We start from the raw sequence: 19,041 nt of genomic DNA on the forward strand, positions 1-19,041 counted from the left end.
TGGCTGTCATACAGAAAGTGTGAAACCCAGGAGAAAAACTATATTTCTCCCAAAAGCCTCTGATTTTCAATCATACAGTTGTGCCAGCTCGGTTATGTTCACAGGTTAGTACATAGTGTGCGGCGGCTGTAAGCACGCCCAGGAACTTTGACTGACAGCCGACTCTGCACTAATGCACTGAAAAGGTGTCTGTCAGATAAGGCCTTTTTCACACTTCAGTTTTTTGTGATCAGTTGAAATCTGCCAAAGGTGAAAAAACAGATCCGTATCCGTTTTGGAACAAACGCATGTCAGTGAACCGTTTTTTGGATGGATCCGCCGAAGTTGCAAAGGGCAGGAAATTTAAAGGAACCGCGGTCTGGAAAAGGAGAGAGAGAGTGAGAGAGAATGAATTTTTACGCCGCTGCCAAAACAGGGTTAAAATGCTTCTCTGAGCAAATCTTCCGGGCATGTGCACTTGCAAAAAGCGGACCGTCGCTACAAAAAAAACATTTCAAAGTCCGTCTGCTCCACCCGGGATCCGCTACAATTCAAACGGATCTGTCCAAAAACGGATGCAACAGACGACCGTCAGTCAGAATCCGCCGCTAGTGCAAGTCTATGTGGGAAAAACCGGATACGCCAAAAAAAGGGGCGGATCTGTTTTTTTCTAAAACTGGCGGATTTTGACTGACATCAAAAAACAGAAGTGTGAAACAGGCCTAAAATGCCAAGGCGTACTTCCAGGTGCCGCTCACTGTGTCCTGACTGGCAAGTCCGTGTGACTGACTGCCGGTGACTACCAGGAGTGTTCTCCTGGGTGCTGCACTTTCAGTATGGTGGCCAGGCTTCCTCCCAAAGCTATTAATCTGCAGCTTAACATTGATATCTCTATTAACCTGCAGATATAGTCATCCCAAGTTCCCTTTAAGGGAAAACTGGATTTCTTCAACAGAAATATGTTGCTGTAAATACTGATCACTAGTGATGAGCGTAAGTGCTTGTTAGTCAAGTTTGCCTAGGAAGCCCGGGTATGCACCAAGTATTGCGTATGCTCGGGTAACATGTTAAAATCTCTGCTGCTGCATGTTTGGCAGCTGTTAGACAGCCACAAAACATGAGGTTGCAGGAACTCGAACATGTCACTGGAGCACCCACGATACTCGGTACATACCAGAGCACCCTAAGCAAACTTGAGTAAAAAGTAGAGTTGAGCGAATATCTTCGGTTCCCTGCTTATTCGGTAAGCTATAGCGCTTGCTGAATAAGCTACAGGGGGAACCAGGCTTCCAGGATCACGAAGGCTGAACAGCTGATCGGCACCGCAGCTGCATGTGTCGCGGCTGTGTCACTGTCACAGCACATGCATGGAGAATCTGTGTGTTGTGCTCTCCATGCATGTGCTGTGACTATGACACAGCCGCGACACATGCAGCTGCGGGGGCAATCAGCTGTGCAGCCAGCGCAATCCAGGAAGCCGGGTTCCCGCTGTAGCTTATTCAGCAAGCGCTATAGCTTGCCGAATAAGCAGGGAACCGAAGATATTCGCTCAACTCTAGTAACGAGCACTTACGCTCATCAGGAAGGTTTGAGTAAAGAGCACTTGCGCTCATCACTAGTGATCATCTACAGTACATCGCTATAGGTATATAATATGTTCTATATAATCCATGAACTCAGGATTTAATTAGCGTATCATCACAGTGGAAGCCATTGTCATCAGGATATTATGGATCCATCACTTTTATCTACAGTAGATGTATTGCGCTCCATGGTGGAATATTATAACACAGCTTAGGCTGGGATGATGCTACAAACTTACTTGGTGTGATTTATAGAAAAACAGGCAGAAGTTTGTGAACACCACCCAGAGCTTCTGCCAGCCATTGCTATTCTTGAATTTTCTAAGCAGGTTTCCTGATAACTGATTCTGCAATTTATAGAGACAGATGAAGTTACATAATATGAATGCAAATGTATGTTCAAAATGCAAATAAAAAAGTTAGTTAAGAAACAGAATAACATTTCATTAACATTTTATCTCTATGAAGTCATTAACTTAGTACACTGGCACAAGGATTGCCAAAAATGTTTTTAAAATGGATTTGCTGCCACCTGCTGGAATATATGCATATAATTTTGCACATACTCTGGGACTTTCTTTGGCAAAGTACAGTTTACAAGAGAACAAAATGCAACTCTATTTTCTCTTCTATTGTATAACTCCAATCTTTATATAATATAGAAAATCTAAGGGTAATCGGAAAATCAAATACAAAAATGTATTGTATCACATAAAAGTCAGTTTTAGATAGAACAACACAGATTTAAAAACAATCAGTAGAAAACGTAAGACTGCCTGCATACACCAGGGGAGCAGCAGGATGCAATGATAAACATACAGCAAGTCTATAAATGCACATATGAAAAGTAGAAATTAAAGGTAAACCACCAAGTGTACCAAAAATATTAAAATGTGTGAGGGATAAGTCTGTAAGGGAAAAAACTGACACTGGTACAAACCCGACTGACTTAATGCAACCCAGCCTTTCTAAAAAGTGCAGTGGTATAGAACTAACCTAAAACTTTACCCTATTATGCTTTTATACTAGTAAAAATATCCAACCACAAATATGCATTAGGATAGAGCCATGTAGACAGTCCTCCCAAGCATCAGCACTCCACAACACATTAGGTGTAATTTAAAGTGTAGTTTACATATATATACCTCAACAGCAAAACTAAAATCAATGACTGAGACACTAGTGTTCCGATGCCAGCAGACATGCACTGTTGTGTTTCCTCGGTGAGGCGATTGTCTTTCTAAGGATGACCGAGAAGCGCTTAAATCATCTTCAGACTCCTGGTCCACGGGGCCCTCTTCTGGAGATTCTGCAACACACAATGAGGGACATTTACTATTCCATGTACGCCAGTTTCTAATCATAAATTGCTCCACAACTTTGGCACACAATATTATTACAACTTTTAATTTATAAATGTGACAAATCATTTAGTTAAAGAGGACCTCCAAGAATGTTTTAAAATGGCCCATAACATAAAAAGCAGCTCATTATGTGTCAGGATAGGCTACAGTCTGAAAAAATACAGCTTCTGAGATCTGCGTCTCAACCAACAGAATAGCAGTATTGTAAACACATAACAGAGCTGCCAGAGAAAGGCTGTGACAGGAACAGAAATAAATTTTCTCTTCGACTGAATGAGCACAAAGGATTTTTTCTCGAGCCTCATTCCTTCCTGAGCTGGTCAGCCAATGAGAAGATTTATTTCTTCTCTTGTCACAGGCCTTCTCCAGCTTCTCTGGTACGTGTTCTTGTGATACAGCTCCTCTGTCAGTTAAGACACAGATCTTGGTAGCTATGTCTATTCAGATTGCAGTCGGTCCTGACTCATGTCTAAAACGAGCAGCCACTTGCATTACGTGAAGGGACCATTTTGTTACAGTCTAGAAAAAACCCTTTAAGAATCTTGGTAAAATTGAAGACTAAATTATATTAATCTCTAGGATTGGTTTACTTACTGCCATCAGGAGGGCTGCTGGCCATTAACTCAGGGACAGGGCCACCAGTTTTTTCTGCTAAACCAATAGCCATATGAATATCTTCACTCCATTTTTCAATTTCAGCCTGTGAACTGCGAGTTGAATATCCAACCATGAAATATAAATAGTCAATAACATTCAACAGTAATGTAAAATTATTGATACTAGAAAGTCAAGCTTTTCCATTGAGAGCCAAACATTACATTATTTTACATATAGTAAAGAATAGAAAAACGTAATACCTTGCTGCAACAACTATAGCTTGGTTCTGACTTCTTAAAGTAAGGCAGTGCGGTACTCCCCATTCATCATCACTTTCTTCTACCTGTAAGTAATAAATAAGTAAATCATATTTTAAGCTTTATTTACATGAATTGATGAGTGATTTAAACAGATATGCCAAACAAAGGCAATGGGGGCTTATAAAAAAATACAGGATTAAAGAGAATCTTTTACATAAGATTGATTTCTCTATATTATATCGTACTCTATCCCCGAACAGAACATTGCTCTATTTTTGGATTTATTCTTTATAAAATATATGCACAATGACGAGGGGCTGTGACAGCAAACTGACTCCCATCTCTGTAGAGATGTGAAATTCTGTGGCCACATTATTGGGGTATTATGTTGGAGGCTGTACATTCTCACAAACCAGGCAAGACACACATACACCACACTAACATATTATCAGCTGCTTCTCAGAAAAAATTAGAATATCATCAAAAAGTTAATTTATTTCAGTTCTTCAATACAAAATGTGAAACTCATATTATATGGAGTCATTACAAACAGACTAACCTATTTCAAGTGTTTATTTCTGTTAACCCCTTACCTACAATTGACGTAATATTCCGTCCATGTGACCATGGACCTAATTACCATGGACGGAATATTACGTCATCGCGATCAGCGGCGCCCACGTGGTGAGCGCCGCTGATCGCGGCCGAGTGTCAGCTAATTATCATAGCTGACACCCGGCACAATGTGTCAGGGGCGGTCACGGACCGCCCCCGACACGTTAACCCCTTGCTCACCGCGATCGTTTAACCGGGGGTTAAAGGGAAGCATCGGCAGGGAGGGGGCTCCCTCCGTGCTTCCCTGAGCCCCCCACGGCAGCGCAATGTGCAGCGCTGCTGCGGGGGGCTCTTTACCTACAGGCCCCCCGGATCCAAGATGGCGACGGGGGCCTGCAGGGAGCTGACTTCCTCACTGCCTGCAAAGCGCAGGCATGAGGAAGTCTGCAGCAGTGCCTGTGACAGATCGCTGATCTGTCACAGTGATCTGTGATGTGACAGATCAGCGATCTGTCACAGGACAGTGATGTCCCACCTGGGACAAGGTAATAAAGTAAAAAAAAAAAAAAAAAAAAAAGTGTTAAAAATAATTAAAAAAAAATCGCTAAATAAATCAGTAAAAAAAAAAAATAAAATATTCCCCAATAAATCCATTTTTTCAAAATAAAAAAACCCAAAAACAATAAAAGTACACATATTTGGTATCGCCGCGTCCGTAATGACCTGCCCTATAAAACTGTCCCATTAGTTAACCCCTTTAGCGAACCCCTTAAAAAATAAAAATAAAAAACGAAGCAAAAAATAATGATTTATTATCATACCACCGAACAAAAAGTGCAATAACGCGCGATCAAAAAGACGCATATAAATATGCATGGTACCGCTGAAAACGTCATCTTGTCCCGCAAAAAACGATCCACCATACAGCATCATCCGCAAAAAAATAAAAAAGTTATAGCTCGCAGAATAAAGCGATACAAAAATAATTATTTTTTATATAAAATAGTTTTCATTGCAAAAAACCGACAAAACATAAAAAAACGACCTAAATGAGGTATCGCTGTAACCGTACTGACCCGAAGAATAAAAACGCGTTATCAATTTTACCGCACGCGGAACGGTGTAAACGCACCCCCCAAAAGAAATTCATGAAACGCTGGTTTTTGTTCATTCTGCGTCCCAAAAATCAGAATAAAAAGCGATCAAAAAATGTCACGTGCCCGAAAATGGTACCAATAAAAACGTCAACTCGTCCCGCAAAAAATAAGACCTCACATGACTCGGTGGGTCAAAATACGGAAAAATTATAGCTCACAATATGTGGTGAAGCAAAAACTATTTTTACAATAAAAAGCGTCTTTTAGCGTGCGACAGCCGCCAAACATAAAAACCGCCATAAATCGTAAATCAAACCCCCCGTTATCACCCCCTTAGTTAGGGAAAAATAATAAAACTAAAAGAAAATGTATTTATTTCCATTTTCCCGCTAGGGTTAGGGCTAGGGTTAGGGTTAGGGCTAGGGTTAGGGCTAGGGTTAGGGCTCAGATTAGGGTTAGGGGTGTGTTGAGGTTCGGGTTGGAGTTATAATTGGGGGTTTCCACTGTTTGGGCACATCAGGTGCTCTCCAAAGGCAACATGGCGTCTGATCTCAATTCCAGCCAATTCTGCGTTGAAAAAGTCAAATGGTGCTCCTTCCCTTCCAAGCTCTGCCATGTGCCCAAACAGTGTTTTACCCCCACATGTAGGGTATCAGCCTACTCAGGACAAACTACAAAACAACTTTTGGGGTCCAATTTCTCCTGTTACCCTTAGGAAAATAAAAAATTGGGGGCAAAAATATAATTTTGCGGAAAAAAATGTTTTTTTTATTTTCACGCCCAGGCGTTATAAACTTCTGTGAAGCACTTGGGGGTTCAAAGTGCTCTCCACACATCTAGATAAGCTCGGTGGGGGGTCTAGTTTCCAAAATGGCGTCACTTGTGGGGAGTTTCAATAGTTTAGGTACATTAGGGGCTCTCCAAACGCATATGACACCCGCATACCAATCCATCAAAGTCTGCATTCCAAAACGTCACTACTTCCCTTCCGAGCCCCGACGTGTGCCCATACAGTAGTTTTCTCCCACATATGAGGTATCAGCGTACTCAGGACAAATTGGACAACTTTTGGGGTCCAATTTCTCCTGTTACCCTTGGGAAAATAAAAAAAATGGGGACTAAAAGATGATGTTTGTTGAAAAAATACGATATTTTTATTTTCACGCCCGGTCGTTATAAACTTCTGTGAAGCACTGGGGGGTTCAAAGTGCTCACCACACATCTAGATAAGTTCATTAGGGGGTCTAGTTTCCAAAATGGGGTCACTTGTGGGGGGTTTCCACTATTTAGGTACATCAGGGGCTCTCCAAACGCAACATGACACCCGCAGACCATTCCATCAAAGTCTGCATTCCAAAACGTCACTACTTCCCTTCCGAGCCCCGACGTGTGCCCATACAGTAGTTTTCTCCCACATATGAGGTATCAGCGTACTCAGGACAAATTGGACAACAACTTTTGGGGTCCAATTTCTCCTGTTACCCTTGGGAAAATAAAAAAATGGGGACTAAAAGATCATGTTTGTGGAAAAAATACGATTTTTTTATTTTCACGCCCGGACGTTATAAACTTCAGTGAAGCACTGGGGGGTTCAAAGTGCTCACCACACATCTAGATAAGTTCCTTGGGGGGTCTAGTTTCCAAAATGGTGTCATTTGTGGGGGGTTTCTACTGTTTTGGTACATCAGGGGCTTTCCTAACGCGACATGGTGTCCGATCTCAATTCCAGCCAAAAACGTCAAATGGCGCTGCTTCCCTTCCGAGCTCTGCCATACGCCCAAATAGTGGTTTACCCCCACATGTGGGGTATCAGCGTACTCAGGATAAATTGCACAATATCTTTTAGGGTCCTGTTACTTTTGGAAAAATAAGAATTGAGGGTGAAAAGATCATTTTTGTGGAAAAAATATGATTTATTAATTGTACTGCTGTACGTTATAAACTTCTGTGAAGCCCTTGGGGGTTCAAAGTTCTCACCACACATCTAGATAAGTTCCTTGGGGGGTCTAGATTCCAAAATGGTGTCATTTGTGGGGGGTTTCCACTGTTTTGGTACATCAGGGGTTTTCCAATCGCGACATGGTGTCCGATCTCAATTCTAGCCAAAAACGTCAAATGGCGCTGCTTCCCTTCCGAGCTCTGCTATGCACCCAAATAGTCATTTACACCCACATATGGGGTATCAGCGTACTCAGGACAAATTGCACAATAACTTTTAGGGTCCTGTTACCCTTGGAAAAATAAAAATTGGGGGTGAAAAGATCATTTTTGTGGAAAAAATATGATTTTTTAATTGTACCGCTGTACGTTATAAACTTCTGTGAAGCCCTTGTGGGTTCAAAGTTCTCACCACATATCTAGATAAGTTCCTTGGGGGGTCTAGTTTCCAAAATGGGGTCACTTGGGGGGGTTTCCACTGTTTAGGTACATCAGGGGCTCGCCAAACGTGACATGGCGTCCGATCTGAATTCCAGCCAATTTTGCATTGAAAAAGTCAAACGGCGCTCCTTCCATTCTGAGCTCTGCCATGCGCCGAAACAGTGGTTCCCCCCCACATATCAGGTATCAGCGTACTCAGGACAAATTGCACAATAAGTCTTGCAGTCCAATTTCTCCTGTTACCCTTGGTAAAATAAAGAAAATTGAACCTGAAGTATTTTTTTTGTGAAAAAAAAGTTAAATGTTCATTTTTTTTTTAATATTCAAAAAATTCCTGTGACGCACCTAAAGGGTTAATAAACTTCTTGAATGTGGTTTTAAGCACCTTAAGGGGTGCAGTTTTTAGAATGGTGTCACTTTTGGGTATTTTCTATCATATAGACCCCTCAAAGTGGCTTCAAATGTGAAGTGGTCCCTAAAAATAAAATGGTGTTGCAAAAATGAGAAATCGCTGGTCAATTTTTAACCCTTATAACTTCCTAACAAAAAAAAATTTTGGTTCCAAAACTGTGCTGATGTAAAGTAAACATGTGGGAAATGTTATGTATTAAGTTTTTTGTGTGCCGTATCGCTGTGATTTAAGGGCATAAAAATTCAAAGTTGGAAAATTGCGAAATTTTCAAAATTTTCGCCAAATTTCCGTTTTTTTCACAAATAAACGCAAGTTATTTGAATGCAATTTTACCACTAACATGAAGTACAATATGTCACGAGAAAACAATGTCAGAATCACCGGGATCCATAGAAGCGTTCCAGAGTTATGACCTCATAAAGGTACAGTGGTCAGAATTGTAAAAATTGGCCCGGTAGTTAACGTGCAAACCACCCTTAGTAGTGAAGGGGTTAATGTTGATGATTATGACTTACAGCCAATGAAAACCCAAAAATCTTTATCTCAGTAAATTAGAATGCTTCATAACACCAGCTTGAAAAATGATTTTAAAATTCAAAATGTTACTGCATCAATGCAGCGTGGCATGGAGGCGATCAGCCTGTGGTACTGCTGAGGTGTTATGGAAGCCCAGGTTGCTTTGATAACAGCCTTCAGCTTGTCTACATTGTTTCTCCTCTTCCTCTTGACAATACCCCATAGATTCTCTATGGGGTTAAGGTCAGGTGAGTTTTCTGGCCAATCAAGCACAGTGATACTGTTGTTTTTAGACCAGGTATTGGTACTTTTCTCAGTGTGGACAGGTGCCAAATCCTGCTGGTGAATGAAATTTCCATCTTCAAAAATGCTTGTCATCAGAGGAAGCATGAAGTGCTCTACAACTTCCTGGTAGACAGCTGCGGTGACTTTGGTCTTGATAAAACACAGTGGACCTACACCAGCAGATGACATGGCTCTCCAAATCATCACTGATTGGGGAAACTTCACACTAGACCTCAAGCAGCTTGGATGGTGTGCCTCTCCACTCTTCCTCCAGACTCTGGGACCTTGATTTCCAATTGAAATGCAAAATTTACTTTCATCTCAAAACAACACCTTGGACCACTGAGCAACAGTCCAATTCTTTTTCTCCTTGGCCCAGGTAAGACGCTTCTGGTGTTGTCTATTGGTCATGAGTGGCTTGACACAAGGAATGCGACACTTGTAGCCCATGTCCTGGATATGTCTGTATGTGGTGGATCTTGAAGCAAAGATTCCAACAGCTGTCCACTCCTTGTGAATCTCTCCCAAATTTTTGAATGGCCTTTTCTTAACAATCCTTTCAAGGCTGCGGTTATCCCGGTTGCTTGTGCAACTTTTTCTACCACACTTTTTCCTTCCAATCAACTTTGCATTAATATGCTTGGATACAGCACTCTGAACAGCCAGCTTCTTTAGCAATGACCTTTTGCGGCTTACCTTCCTTGTGGAGTGTGTCAATGACTGCCTTCTGGATATGTGTCAAGTCAGCAGTCTTCCCCATGATTGTGGAGCCTACTGAAACAGACTAAGGGACCTTTTTAAATGCTTAGGAAGCCTTTGCAGGTGTTATTTGTTAATTATTCTAATTTACTGAGATGACTTTTGGGATTTCTCATTGGCTGTAAGCCACAATCATCAACATTAACAGAAATAAACACTTGAAATAGATCACTCTGTTTGTAATAACATGAGTTTCACTTTTTGTATTGAAGAACTGAAATAAATTAACTTTTTGAAGATATTCTAATTTTGTGAGAAGCACCTGTATATATGGAACTGAAATGAGAATGAGTAGTGGTACAAATAGAGGCTTCCTCACCGTCATATTGAACAGGGGTAACTGGCCGTGTATTTTGAATTGATTCGATGATGTCAGTCCCCTGCTTGTGTACAATAACGCATCATTAAACTGCAAGAAAATAGGATGTATCAATATATTTCTTTTATTTTGAAGACATCATATTGCAAACATCTTATTTAATGCAAACCTATATGAAGGAGAAGATATCCTGGCGTTAGATTATATGACCTTACAGCGTAGGCCTGCTACATAAACTTGCATTTATTTTTTTTTTTTTTAAGAATATTGTATCTGAGGAACAGCAAGCAATTTAGTGAATCTGCACCATATAGCGGCATTAAGGATTTGAGCCCTCCAGCAAGTGTGCAGCTCTGCTTTTCCGGAATAAAAACACATTTTACATAATAAGAATGCTAAGAGCAACTATTCACTTCCTGGTACAGAGAAATTACATTTCTTTTTTTTAATAATTCCCTTTATTTTTTCCTTTACAATACATAAACTTACCAGAAAGAACATACGTTGCTGTAAGCCTTTCCCAGACAACTTGCTTAAGCTTCCAAGTCTGATAAACTCCTAAAATGAAATAAAAAAGTGAGAAAGAAAAAATACATTAATGAAGTGACTCAAGTACAGTTTTTTTTTTTTACTAATGTACATGTTAATTCCTATAAAGGAGCAGCAGCATGTGTCAGATACCTATGACATTATCTACAGCTCTAGAAAAAATTAAGAGACCACCACATCAAAACCCTGTCAAGGACAGCCCATTCTCCAGACCTGAACTCCATTGCAAACCTTTGGAATGTAATCAAGAGGATGATTGATAGTCACAAGCCATCAAACAAAGAAGAACTGCTTCAATTTTTGCGCCAGAAGCAGTGTGAAAGACTGGTGGCAAGCATGCCAAGACGCATGAAAGCCGTTTTTAAAAATCATTGTTTTTCCACAAAATATTGATTTCAGAACTCTTCCTGAGTTAAAACATTAGTGTTTTTGTTTCTAAATGATAAGGAACTTGTTTTCTTTGCATTATTTGAGGTCTGAAAGCACTGTTTTTTGTTTTTTTTAATTTTGACCATTTCTCCTTTTCAGAAAAAAACCCAAAATTTATTGCTTGGAAATTCGGAGACATGTCAGAAGTTTGTAGACTAAAATAACAATTTACATTTTGCTCAAAAATATACCAATAAAGAGAAAAATCACACCAGCTAAACATTTGGAAGTGGTCTCTTAATTTTTGCCAGAGCTGTATATAGGGAAGAGACAATTCTGTCAGATGTTAAAATGTAACAAACCATCATTATATTACTCTCTACAAAAGGTGACACCTATTAGGGTCTGGCTGACACCCATACAGATAAGTCTGTTTGTGGATCCCATAATAAGGGTGACATCTGCAAATAATTCAGCAGTCTTATCATAACATAGCATTTCGATATTCTTGTTGTCAAAAGATGGACGCACAATTTGATACCTTGCCAAATAAAGCAAAAAATATAAAAAGACAATACTGCAACAATTGAATTATTAAAATGGTTATGTGTAAATATATTATGCTTTCAATTATATGCACACAACATTGCTTATATCCCACTTGTATCAATAGATTGACTATATTGGTGGTTTGCTGCAGAAAATGCCATGAAGAAAGAAAACAAAACAGAGAAGTAAGAATTTGGGGTTAACATGGGAAGAATTAAATGATTAGACTGTAGGTATTAAACATGGCCTAATGTGACTAGATCACGATAATGTTGTCTACGTTACAGTGAACACAGTTATACAAGCACTGTATCTAATCACAGGATAGAGCACTTACCCGTCCAGGTATCACCAAGTTGTCAACGCCTGTCACATCTTTCCTAAGTTCTTGCAGTTTCTGAAAATTTTCCATCTTGATCATTGTCCCATGAAGCTGAGCTAACATTTCAGAGATCTCAGCAAGTGCAGCTGTTTGAAAGAACACACATTTGTAGATATAATGTGAAGACCTATGCATATTTATATTACTCATACTCAGGGCAGCAAGTCAGATATTGTCATCTGCAGTCTCGCGGAAAGCATATAAAGCCTGCAGGAAACATGACTGTTGTATGCATTTGGGATCCACAGTAAATCAATTGAAGACATTTTGTGGTGGTGCTTTGGACAATTCTTGCATGTTGAACTTTTATGGAGATCAAGTTGGAACCTAACCCCATATTAACACACCCCTAACCTCATCTAGTGAACACAATACCCGGTTATATGCACCATAAATGTAGTCGCCTGCACAGTGCTGCAGTTTGGGGTTTTCAGGTAGCCATTATTGGCCCATCATGTCAATACGCAATAGCGAGGAGTTGCTTACTAACACTATTATTTCATTTTTACCTAAATAAGAAAAAATTATTCCACACAAAATTTTGGACCTAACAATTTAGAGGTTGGAGCTTATATGATATAAAGTAATTAAAAATAAGGCACACCTTAGAACAGAAGACCTACTAAGAGGCACCCAAGTTGCAAGGCACAGAGGAGAGGACTGGCTTCCAAGAAGGGTCAGACTGGACTCCGGAAGAGGGTAATGCAAATCGAATTGCTCATCTCCATGTGCCATCATGGCTTTGTGTGGCCTACTAAGGCCAGAGGTGGCCAGGATGCCGGACGCAGAATAGCAAGACCGGCTGCCATGGAGAACTGGACTGGACACCAGACCAGGCAGAGTTATTCGAATTGCTCATCTCTAATGGCAGATACATTGATTTTAATGCAGTAATGAAATACAGCCTATACATTCTATGATAAGTAGAATTGTCGGTATTTGTGGAATGCATTACCTGAATGTGAAAGGTAACATACACAGATTTAATGTCCAGGAGAATCTCTTGTACACAACCAATCATGTCTAAACTGAAAAAAGTAGAATAAACCTGGCACTCATTGAGTGCCAGGTTTATTTTATTATATCACGGTTTGGGACCCTACCTGAGCACCACATCCAGTAGTGCCAAGATTTACTTCTATAAACTGAAAAAAGGACCTACATGTTAATCAGAATTTTACGGATTAATAATGAATAGGGTTTTAGATACTACAATTCCTGCCAAGCTCTCAAATGTCAAAGTATAAAAAAGAAGTAAGAAAGCCTATACTACGTAGACACCTGAATTGAATGTCTCACCTCTAGTGTCCCGGAAATCCGCATGATTTGGAGAGTAATGTTTGCAGAGCCGCTCCATTATCTGTTTGTAGTGCATGAGTCTGTGCAGTGGCCGGAGAAGGAACATGTTCAGGGGCAGATAGCAAACTTTTTCTTGTTCAAAGTCTCTACACATAACATCTAGCTTTCGTAAGTTTTTAATTGCCTTCTCAAGTTCTATCAGTGCTTCATAGTGTTTCTGAAGGTTATTTGTGAATTGCTGGAAAGACAAAAATATAAATAAATTGGTGGAAATTTGTATAAACTTTAACCCCGAGCCCGTTTACACCTTCTTAACCATGCCAAATTATACAATCCTGACCAGTCTCACTTTATGTGATATCTAAGAGGTAAGTTTTTTTCCTTGTGGAGAGTGACATTCCAGGTCTGGCATGCCAGTATGAGGAGACTTAAACACCTTGCCTGCTCTTCTGTGAAATAAAATATGTAAATTGTCTCTTCAGAGAGGAAGAGGACTTGAACTGTAGTGCCACCTATTTGCAAGTAGCAATCCTAAAAGTCACACCTCTTGAGGAATTCATCTAGCGGGAGCATTTTTAACCCTCAGGAGATTCACAGAATTGTATAACATTGGGCCGAGTCAATGGAAAATTAACATTTTTCAGGTAAAATGTTACTTTTGGCCCAAGTTTTCAATTTTCAAAATGAATAATAGGTGAAAATGGACCACAAAATATGTTGCACAATTTCTCCTGAGTATCCCAATACCTTATATGTGGTCAAAAACTACTGAGGCATAGTGCACAGCTCAGAAGAGAAAGAGCGCCATACTGTAGTGCACATTTTGGTAGAATGGTATGAGGGTGCCATGTCACATTAGCAGAGCCCCAGAGGTGCCAAAACAGCAGAATTCCCAGAATAATTGACATTATTTTACAAACTACACCTTCCCAATGATTTTATCTAGAGTTGCAATGATTATATTGTCACATATTTCACAGAATTTTATATCTTTGGGCGGTGAAGAAAAAAAAATTCCATTTTTACTGCAAAAATTGTGTTTTAGCCCCAGATTTTACAAGGGAAATTGGGTAAAAATGGCACCAGAATTTGTCACAAAATTTCTGTTGGCAATACCCCATATGTGGCTGTACAGTACTGCTTAGCCACACAGCATGACTCGGAATGGAACAAGTGCTATTTGACAAATTTTCTTAGATTAGTTTGCGGACTCTGTATACAGTGCTTTTTTTGTGATTAATATTTTACATAACATTTTAGATCACATTTATCCTAAGCTTTACGCTGAGCACTTACAATATGGTTTCCATCTAAATCTCCAAGTAATGTACTGCAGATGAAATCCCTGAGGGATACACTCACTATAATTAGGCAGCAGAGTTACCCTGGACTCAGTCTGAACTCTGTTCAGCGGTGTCCTTCTTTTCAGAGGTGCACAAATCTGTTGGCAACCACGTTTTTATGCACGCTTGAAATGACGGACACCGCTGGATAAAAGGCCAGACGACGTTCTGTCCACGATGCCTCCATTATAGGAAATCTTCCGCTACGGGTTGCGTTTGAATCACATATTTCAGAGATTTATATGGAAACCGAAACCCTGCTGCGCTCAGCGCAGGATAAGTGTGAGCTGAGCCATACTGTGATTTTTGGAAGGCAGAATGAAAAAAATCAACAGCAGGTCAAGAATTGGTTTTAATTTATTTTGTATGCCATACCTCCTGCGGTATAAGTAATTAGATATAGTTTTTTTTATGTTTGGCTGCTGTCACACACTAAAATACCCTAATTTTTTTAAAACAAAGTTTTTGCATCACTAGAGAGCTAGATTTTCTATATTTTTGCCGACAGAGTCAGGGAAGAGCTTGCATTTTGTGGGACGAGTTTACGTTTTCTTTGGTACCATTTTCGGTTGCACATTTTTTGATCGCTTTCTATTCCGATTTTCTTAGGTAGAATGAACAATAACCTGCAATTCAGGAAATGGGCTTTTATATACCGTTCACAATATGGTAAAAGTGTTAAGATAACTTAATTCTTTGAGCCAGTATGATTTCAGCAATACCATATTTATATTACGGTATGTATATTTGTGCTTTAACACAAAAATTATTTTCTAGAAAAAACTATTTTGCATTGGTCTATTCTGAGAACTATAGCTTTTTTTTTTTATTATTGCGTTGATGGAGCTGTATGGCAGCTTGTTTTTTTGCGGAACAAGATGGCGCTTTCAGCAATACTATTTTAATGTCCATCCGACTTTTTGAAAGTAATTTATTCCACTTTTTATTCAGTGGCATGATGAAAAAGCAGTTTTTTGCCAAGCTTTTTATTTATTTAATTTTTGACAGAGATAACTGAAGGGATTAAATAGTGGGACAGTTTTATAGGTCAGGTCGTTGTGGAGACACTAGCACCAATCATGGGCGTTGCCAAAGGGTGTCAGCTCTCACATAGTATTGACACTGTATTATTCGCGCCGGCGCTCAGAGTGAGCTTGCAGGATCGTCAGGCCGTCCATGTATGGCAGTTTGCAGGAATGCAGCTTCCACAGCACAGTACATGCACGGCGAATGTCATAAACAGGTTAAAGAGGACCTGTCACCAAATTTTTCATGTTGAACTAAACACAATATAATTATAGCTGCAAAGCAGAATAAAATGTTTTTGTTTTTTTATCTATTTTGCCTCACCATTGTGGAGATGTTACCAAAGCATTTAGCACCTAATGAGTTACTTTTTGTTAAGTTCAAGTTGTTGTTAACAGATAGTTTTCAACAGGGGCATATCCTTCTTCCCTCTGTATGATGCTACCTGCTTATGATTGGTTAGCATCACACAGCAGAAAAAGAACATGCCCTACCCATAACTTAGAGCTGGTTTCTCAGTGCATGGCTAAGTTCACAAAGCGTTATGGCAGTCCGTTTAACGGATCGCGTTACAATGCAGCATTAACGCGATGTAACGCATCCGTTAAAGCTGCCATTGACTGCCATAACGTAGCGTATCGCTAACGCATGCATAATCAGCATTCATTAGTGATGTGCCGTTATGCTGTGACGGACCCTCGGATGCGGTTTGCAGTGTTCGAGGGGCAGTCACTGCTTGCGCAGATGGAGCATCTGCCCTAACGTGATCGCATAACGAGATCAAAAAAAGAAGTAGCATTAGCGCAGTCCGTTTAACGCATGCATTGAACGGACTGCCATAACGCTATGTGAACCTAGCCTATGAGATATATGACAGATCTCCTGGTCTAACCTCCTGCATGATTAGAAATTGATGGCAGTGGGGGCGTGGCCTGAGCGGCATGTGAGGAGGACGTGTGCCCGCTGAGCTCCCGCATATTCCTGCTTTATTCAGCCGTTTCGTCCCCACAGCACGGCTAGTATAACCCCTGGAGGCTGCACCGGAGTCGGTGGACACCGCAGGGCACCGGAGATTGCCGCTTCACCCCAGGATATGGGGAAAAGAGGTCAGAGAAGGGTGGCAGGAGAGGCTGGAGTGGGGAGCCAAGATGGCGCCGCCGCCTCAGCGCGCGCTTTGGAGGAGGCCGCAGAAGACAGCGCGGCTAGGAACAGGGCAGTGGCGGCCAGGCTGCAGCGCTTTGCCCGCACGGCTGAGGCAGAACAGGAGTCTCTCCAGGAATCTGATTTGGACCAGGAGACTGTGGCAGAGGACATGAGCCCGGGAATGGGGGAGGAGGAGGAGGCTGCCCATGCCAGAGAGCAGGGGGGGAAGGGAGCTGAGCCTAGTTGGAGTGATCTGGTGGAAAGAAATAAACAACACCTCACAGCCTTGCAATTGCAAGTTCCAGACGAGCCCACCAACAAAGATGTAATGCTGGCAGTGGTGCACTGTGGGACTGCGATCTCACATGTCCTGACGCAACTGGGCTTTCTGCAGGAGTCCATGCAGACTGTGCGACATGACCTGCACAGTGTTAGAGACAGAACAAGCCAGCTGGAAAAGCGTATGGGTGCTGTGGAGAATTCAGCCTCTGACTCAGGACAGCATTGTACAGAGCTCAAGAAGGATATGGCAGCTGTCTGGGCTAAAACTGATGACCTTGAAAATAGATCCAGACGGAATAATGTTCGTATTGTGGGCATGCCAGAGCGTTGTGAGGGAAAGAATCCTACTGCCTTCATTGAAACATGGCTTAAAGAAGCAGTAGGTGAGGACAATCTAACACACCTGTATGCAGTGGAAAGAGCACACAGAGTCCCGACTCGGCCCCCCCTCCCTGGTCATCCACCAAGACCTGTGCTGGCTAAAATCCTTCATTACAGGGACAGAGACGCTATCCTTAGATACTCGAGAGAACACCCTGACCTTACAATGGAGGGATCCAGAGTCTCCATTTACCCGGACTTTTCGCCGGAAGTTCAGAAGATGAGAGCGAAGTTCATAGACATCAAGAAGCGTCTGAGAGCCTGCGGCGTCAAGTACTCTAAGTTTTTCCCGGCTAAATTGCGTGTTGAGGCCTGGAATAAAAGCCACTTTTTTCTGGACCGACCCCAGGGAAGCCGTGGACTGGTTGGATCTTAACGAGCGACAATTGAGGAAGGAGAGGGAGGAGCAGGAATGTGGCTGATGGTTTCTCGACTTGCTTAGCTGTTATGGAGTCATGCGGTTGGAGTCTGCGGTCCTGATGCAATGGACTGCCTAAGAAGTTATATTTCTATCTATTCTTTTATTATTCTGTTATATGCTGTTCTTTTTTTAAGAATTTGTGGTCCTTGTGGGGCCTTAATCTGAATATGGATAAGGGACAATGCAAAGTGCTGTGGGGTTGTATCCTGTCAAATGCGGGTAGTGAACAGGAATTGAAGCGCCTGCTGAATTGGGTGGAAGGGTTCGACAGTACCCTTACTTGTTGCACCCTTGGTTCAGCCCAAGGAATTGTTGGAGGGTGTTTTTTTGGGGGAGAGGGGAGGGATTGGGTTCAAAATGTCCTTTGGCATGCTTGTACATTTCAATATTGGCTATGGTACGGCCGGGGGGGAGATGGTAGGCAATATGCTATGGTACGAAAATGGCTGATCTTAAGATACTTAGTTGGAATATCAGGGGGTTGAAGTCGCCAGTAAAACGACAGGCCATATTCTCCTTCATAGCGGACCAGAAGCCGGCGGTTGTTTGTTTGCAGGAGACGCATCTCACACAGGAGACGCTGAGAATCCTGGATAAGAGATGGGTACAGGCGGGCTTTCACTCTACTCATTCCCAATACTCTAGGGGGGTTAGTATATTGATTCACTCCAGGACTCAATTTAAGTGCCACCGAGTGGTGGTGGACACAGAGGGGCAATTCGTCCTTTTATCTTGTACAATCTTTTCCATCCCACTGGTTTTGACGTCCATATATGTACCTCCGCCTTATAGCAGTAGAGTTATCTATAAAGTTCTGGCCATTCTGAGAGATTTTCCGGGGGTTCCGCATTTGGTGGTGGGAGATTTTAATAATATTCTGGATTCACACTGGGACAGGGGTAGCCATGAACCTCTGAGGCTGGGAGGTAATCTTACGCCATTTGGGGTTCTCGTGCGGGAGATAGCTTTGACCGACTTGTGGAGATGCCGTAACCCTGGCGTCCGTCAATTCTCGTGCTTCTCCTCTACTCACTCTTCCCTGTCTCGCATTGATCTGGCCCTGGGTGATGATCTTATGCTGGGTAAAACTTTAGAGGTTAAATATTTGGCGCGAACGGTATCTGATCACTCGCCTGTTTCAGTCATGCTTAGGGGGGGTGGGAACGGGAGGAATGATAGACCTCTCTGGCGT

The 19,041-nt window shown here is 41.5% G+C and overlaps 1 protein-coding gene across 4 annotated transcripts in view; it reads right to left on the reverse strand.

The window, feature by feature from the left end:
• FARP1 (FERM, ARH/RhoGEF and pleckstrin domain protein 1) overlaps positions 1 to 19,041 on the reverse strand; it is a 322,334-nt gene that overhangs the window by 15,213 nt on the left and 288,080 nt on the right. For all 4 annotated transcript variants that reach the window (XM_073569548.1, XM_073569547.1, XM_073569546.1 and 1 more), the window contains exons 18-25: positions 13,254 to 13,491; positions 11,910 to 12,040; positions 10,595 to 10,663; positions 10,106 to 10,195; positions 3,784 to 3,866; positions 3,521 to 3,633; positions 2,708 to 2,871; positions 1,802 to 1,909 (exon numbers count right to left, since the gene is read on the reverse strand). In XM_073569548.1, coding sequence (XP_073425649.1) covers positions 1,802 to 1,909; positions 2,708 to 2,871; positions 3,521 to 3,633; positions 3,784 to 3,866; positions 10,106 to 10,195; positions 10,595 to 10,663; positions 11,910 to 12,040; positions 13,254 to 13,491 — 996 coding nt within the window. The remainder of the gene's footprint in view (positions 1 to 1,801; positions 1,910 to 2,707; positions 2,872 to 3,520; positions 3,634 to 3,783; positions 3,867 to 10,105; positions 10,196 to 10,594; positions 10,664 to 11,909; positions 12,041 to 13,253; positions 13,492 to 19,041) is intronic.

This window comes from Dendrobates tinctorius, unplaced genomic scaffold (assembly GCF_039654945.1).
Source record: "Dendrobates tinctorius isolate UK_male_01 unplaced genomic scaffold, ASM3965494v1 ptg000026l, whole genome shotgun sequence".
Taxonomy (NCBI): domain Eukaryota; kingdom Metazoa; phylum Chordata; class Amphibia; order Anura; family Dendrobatidae; genus Dendrobates; species Dendrobates tinctorius.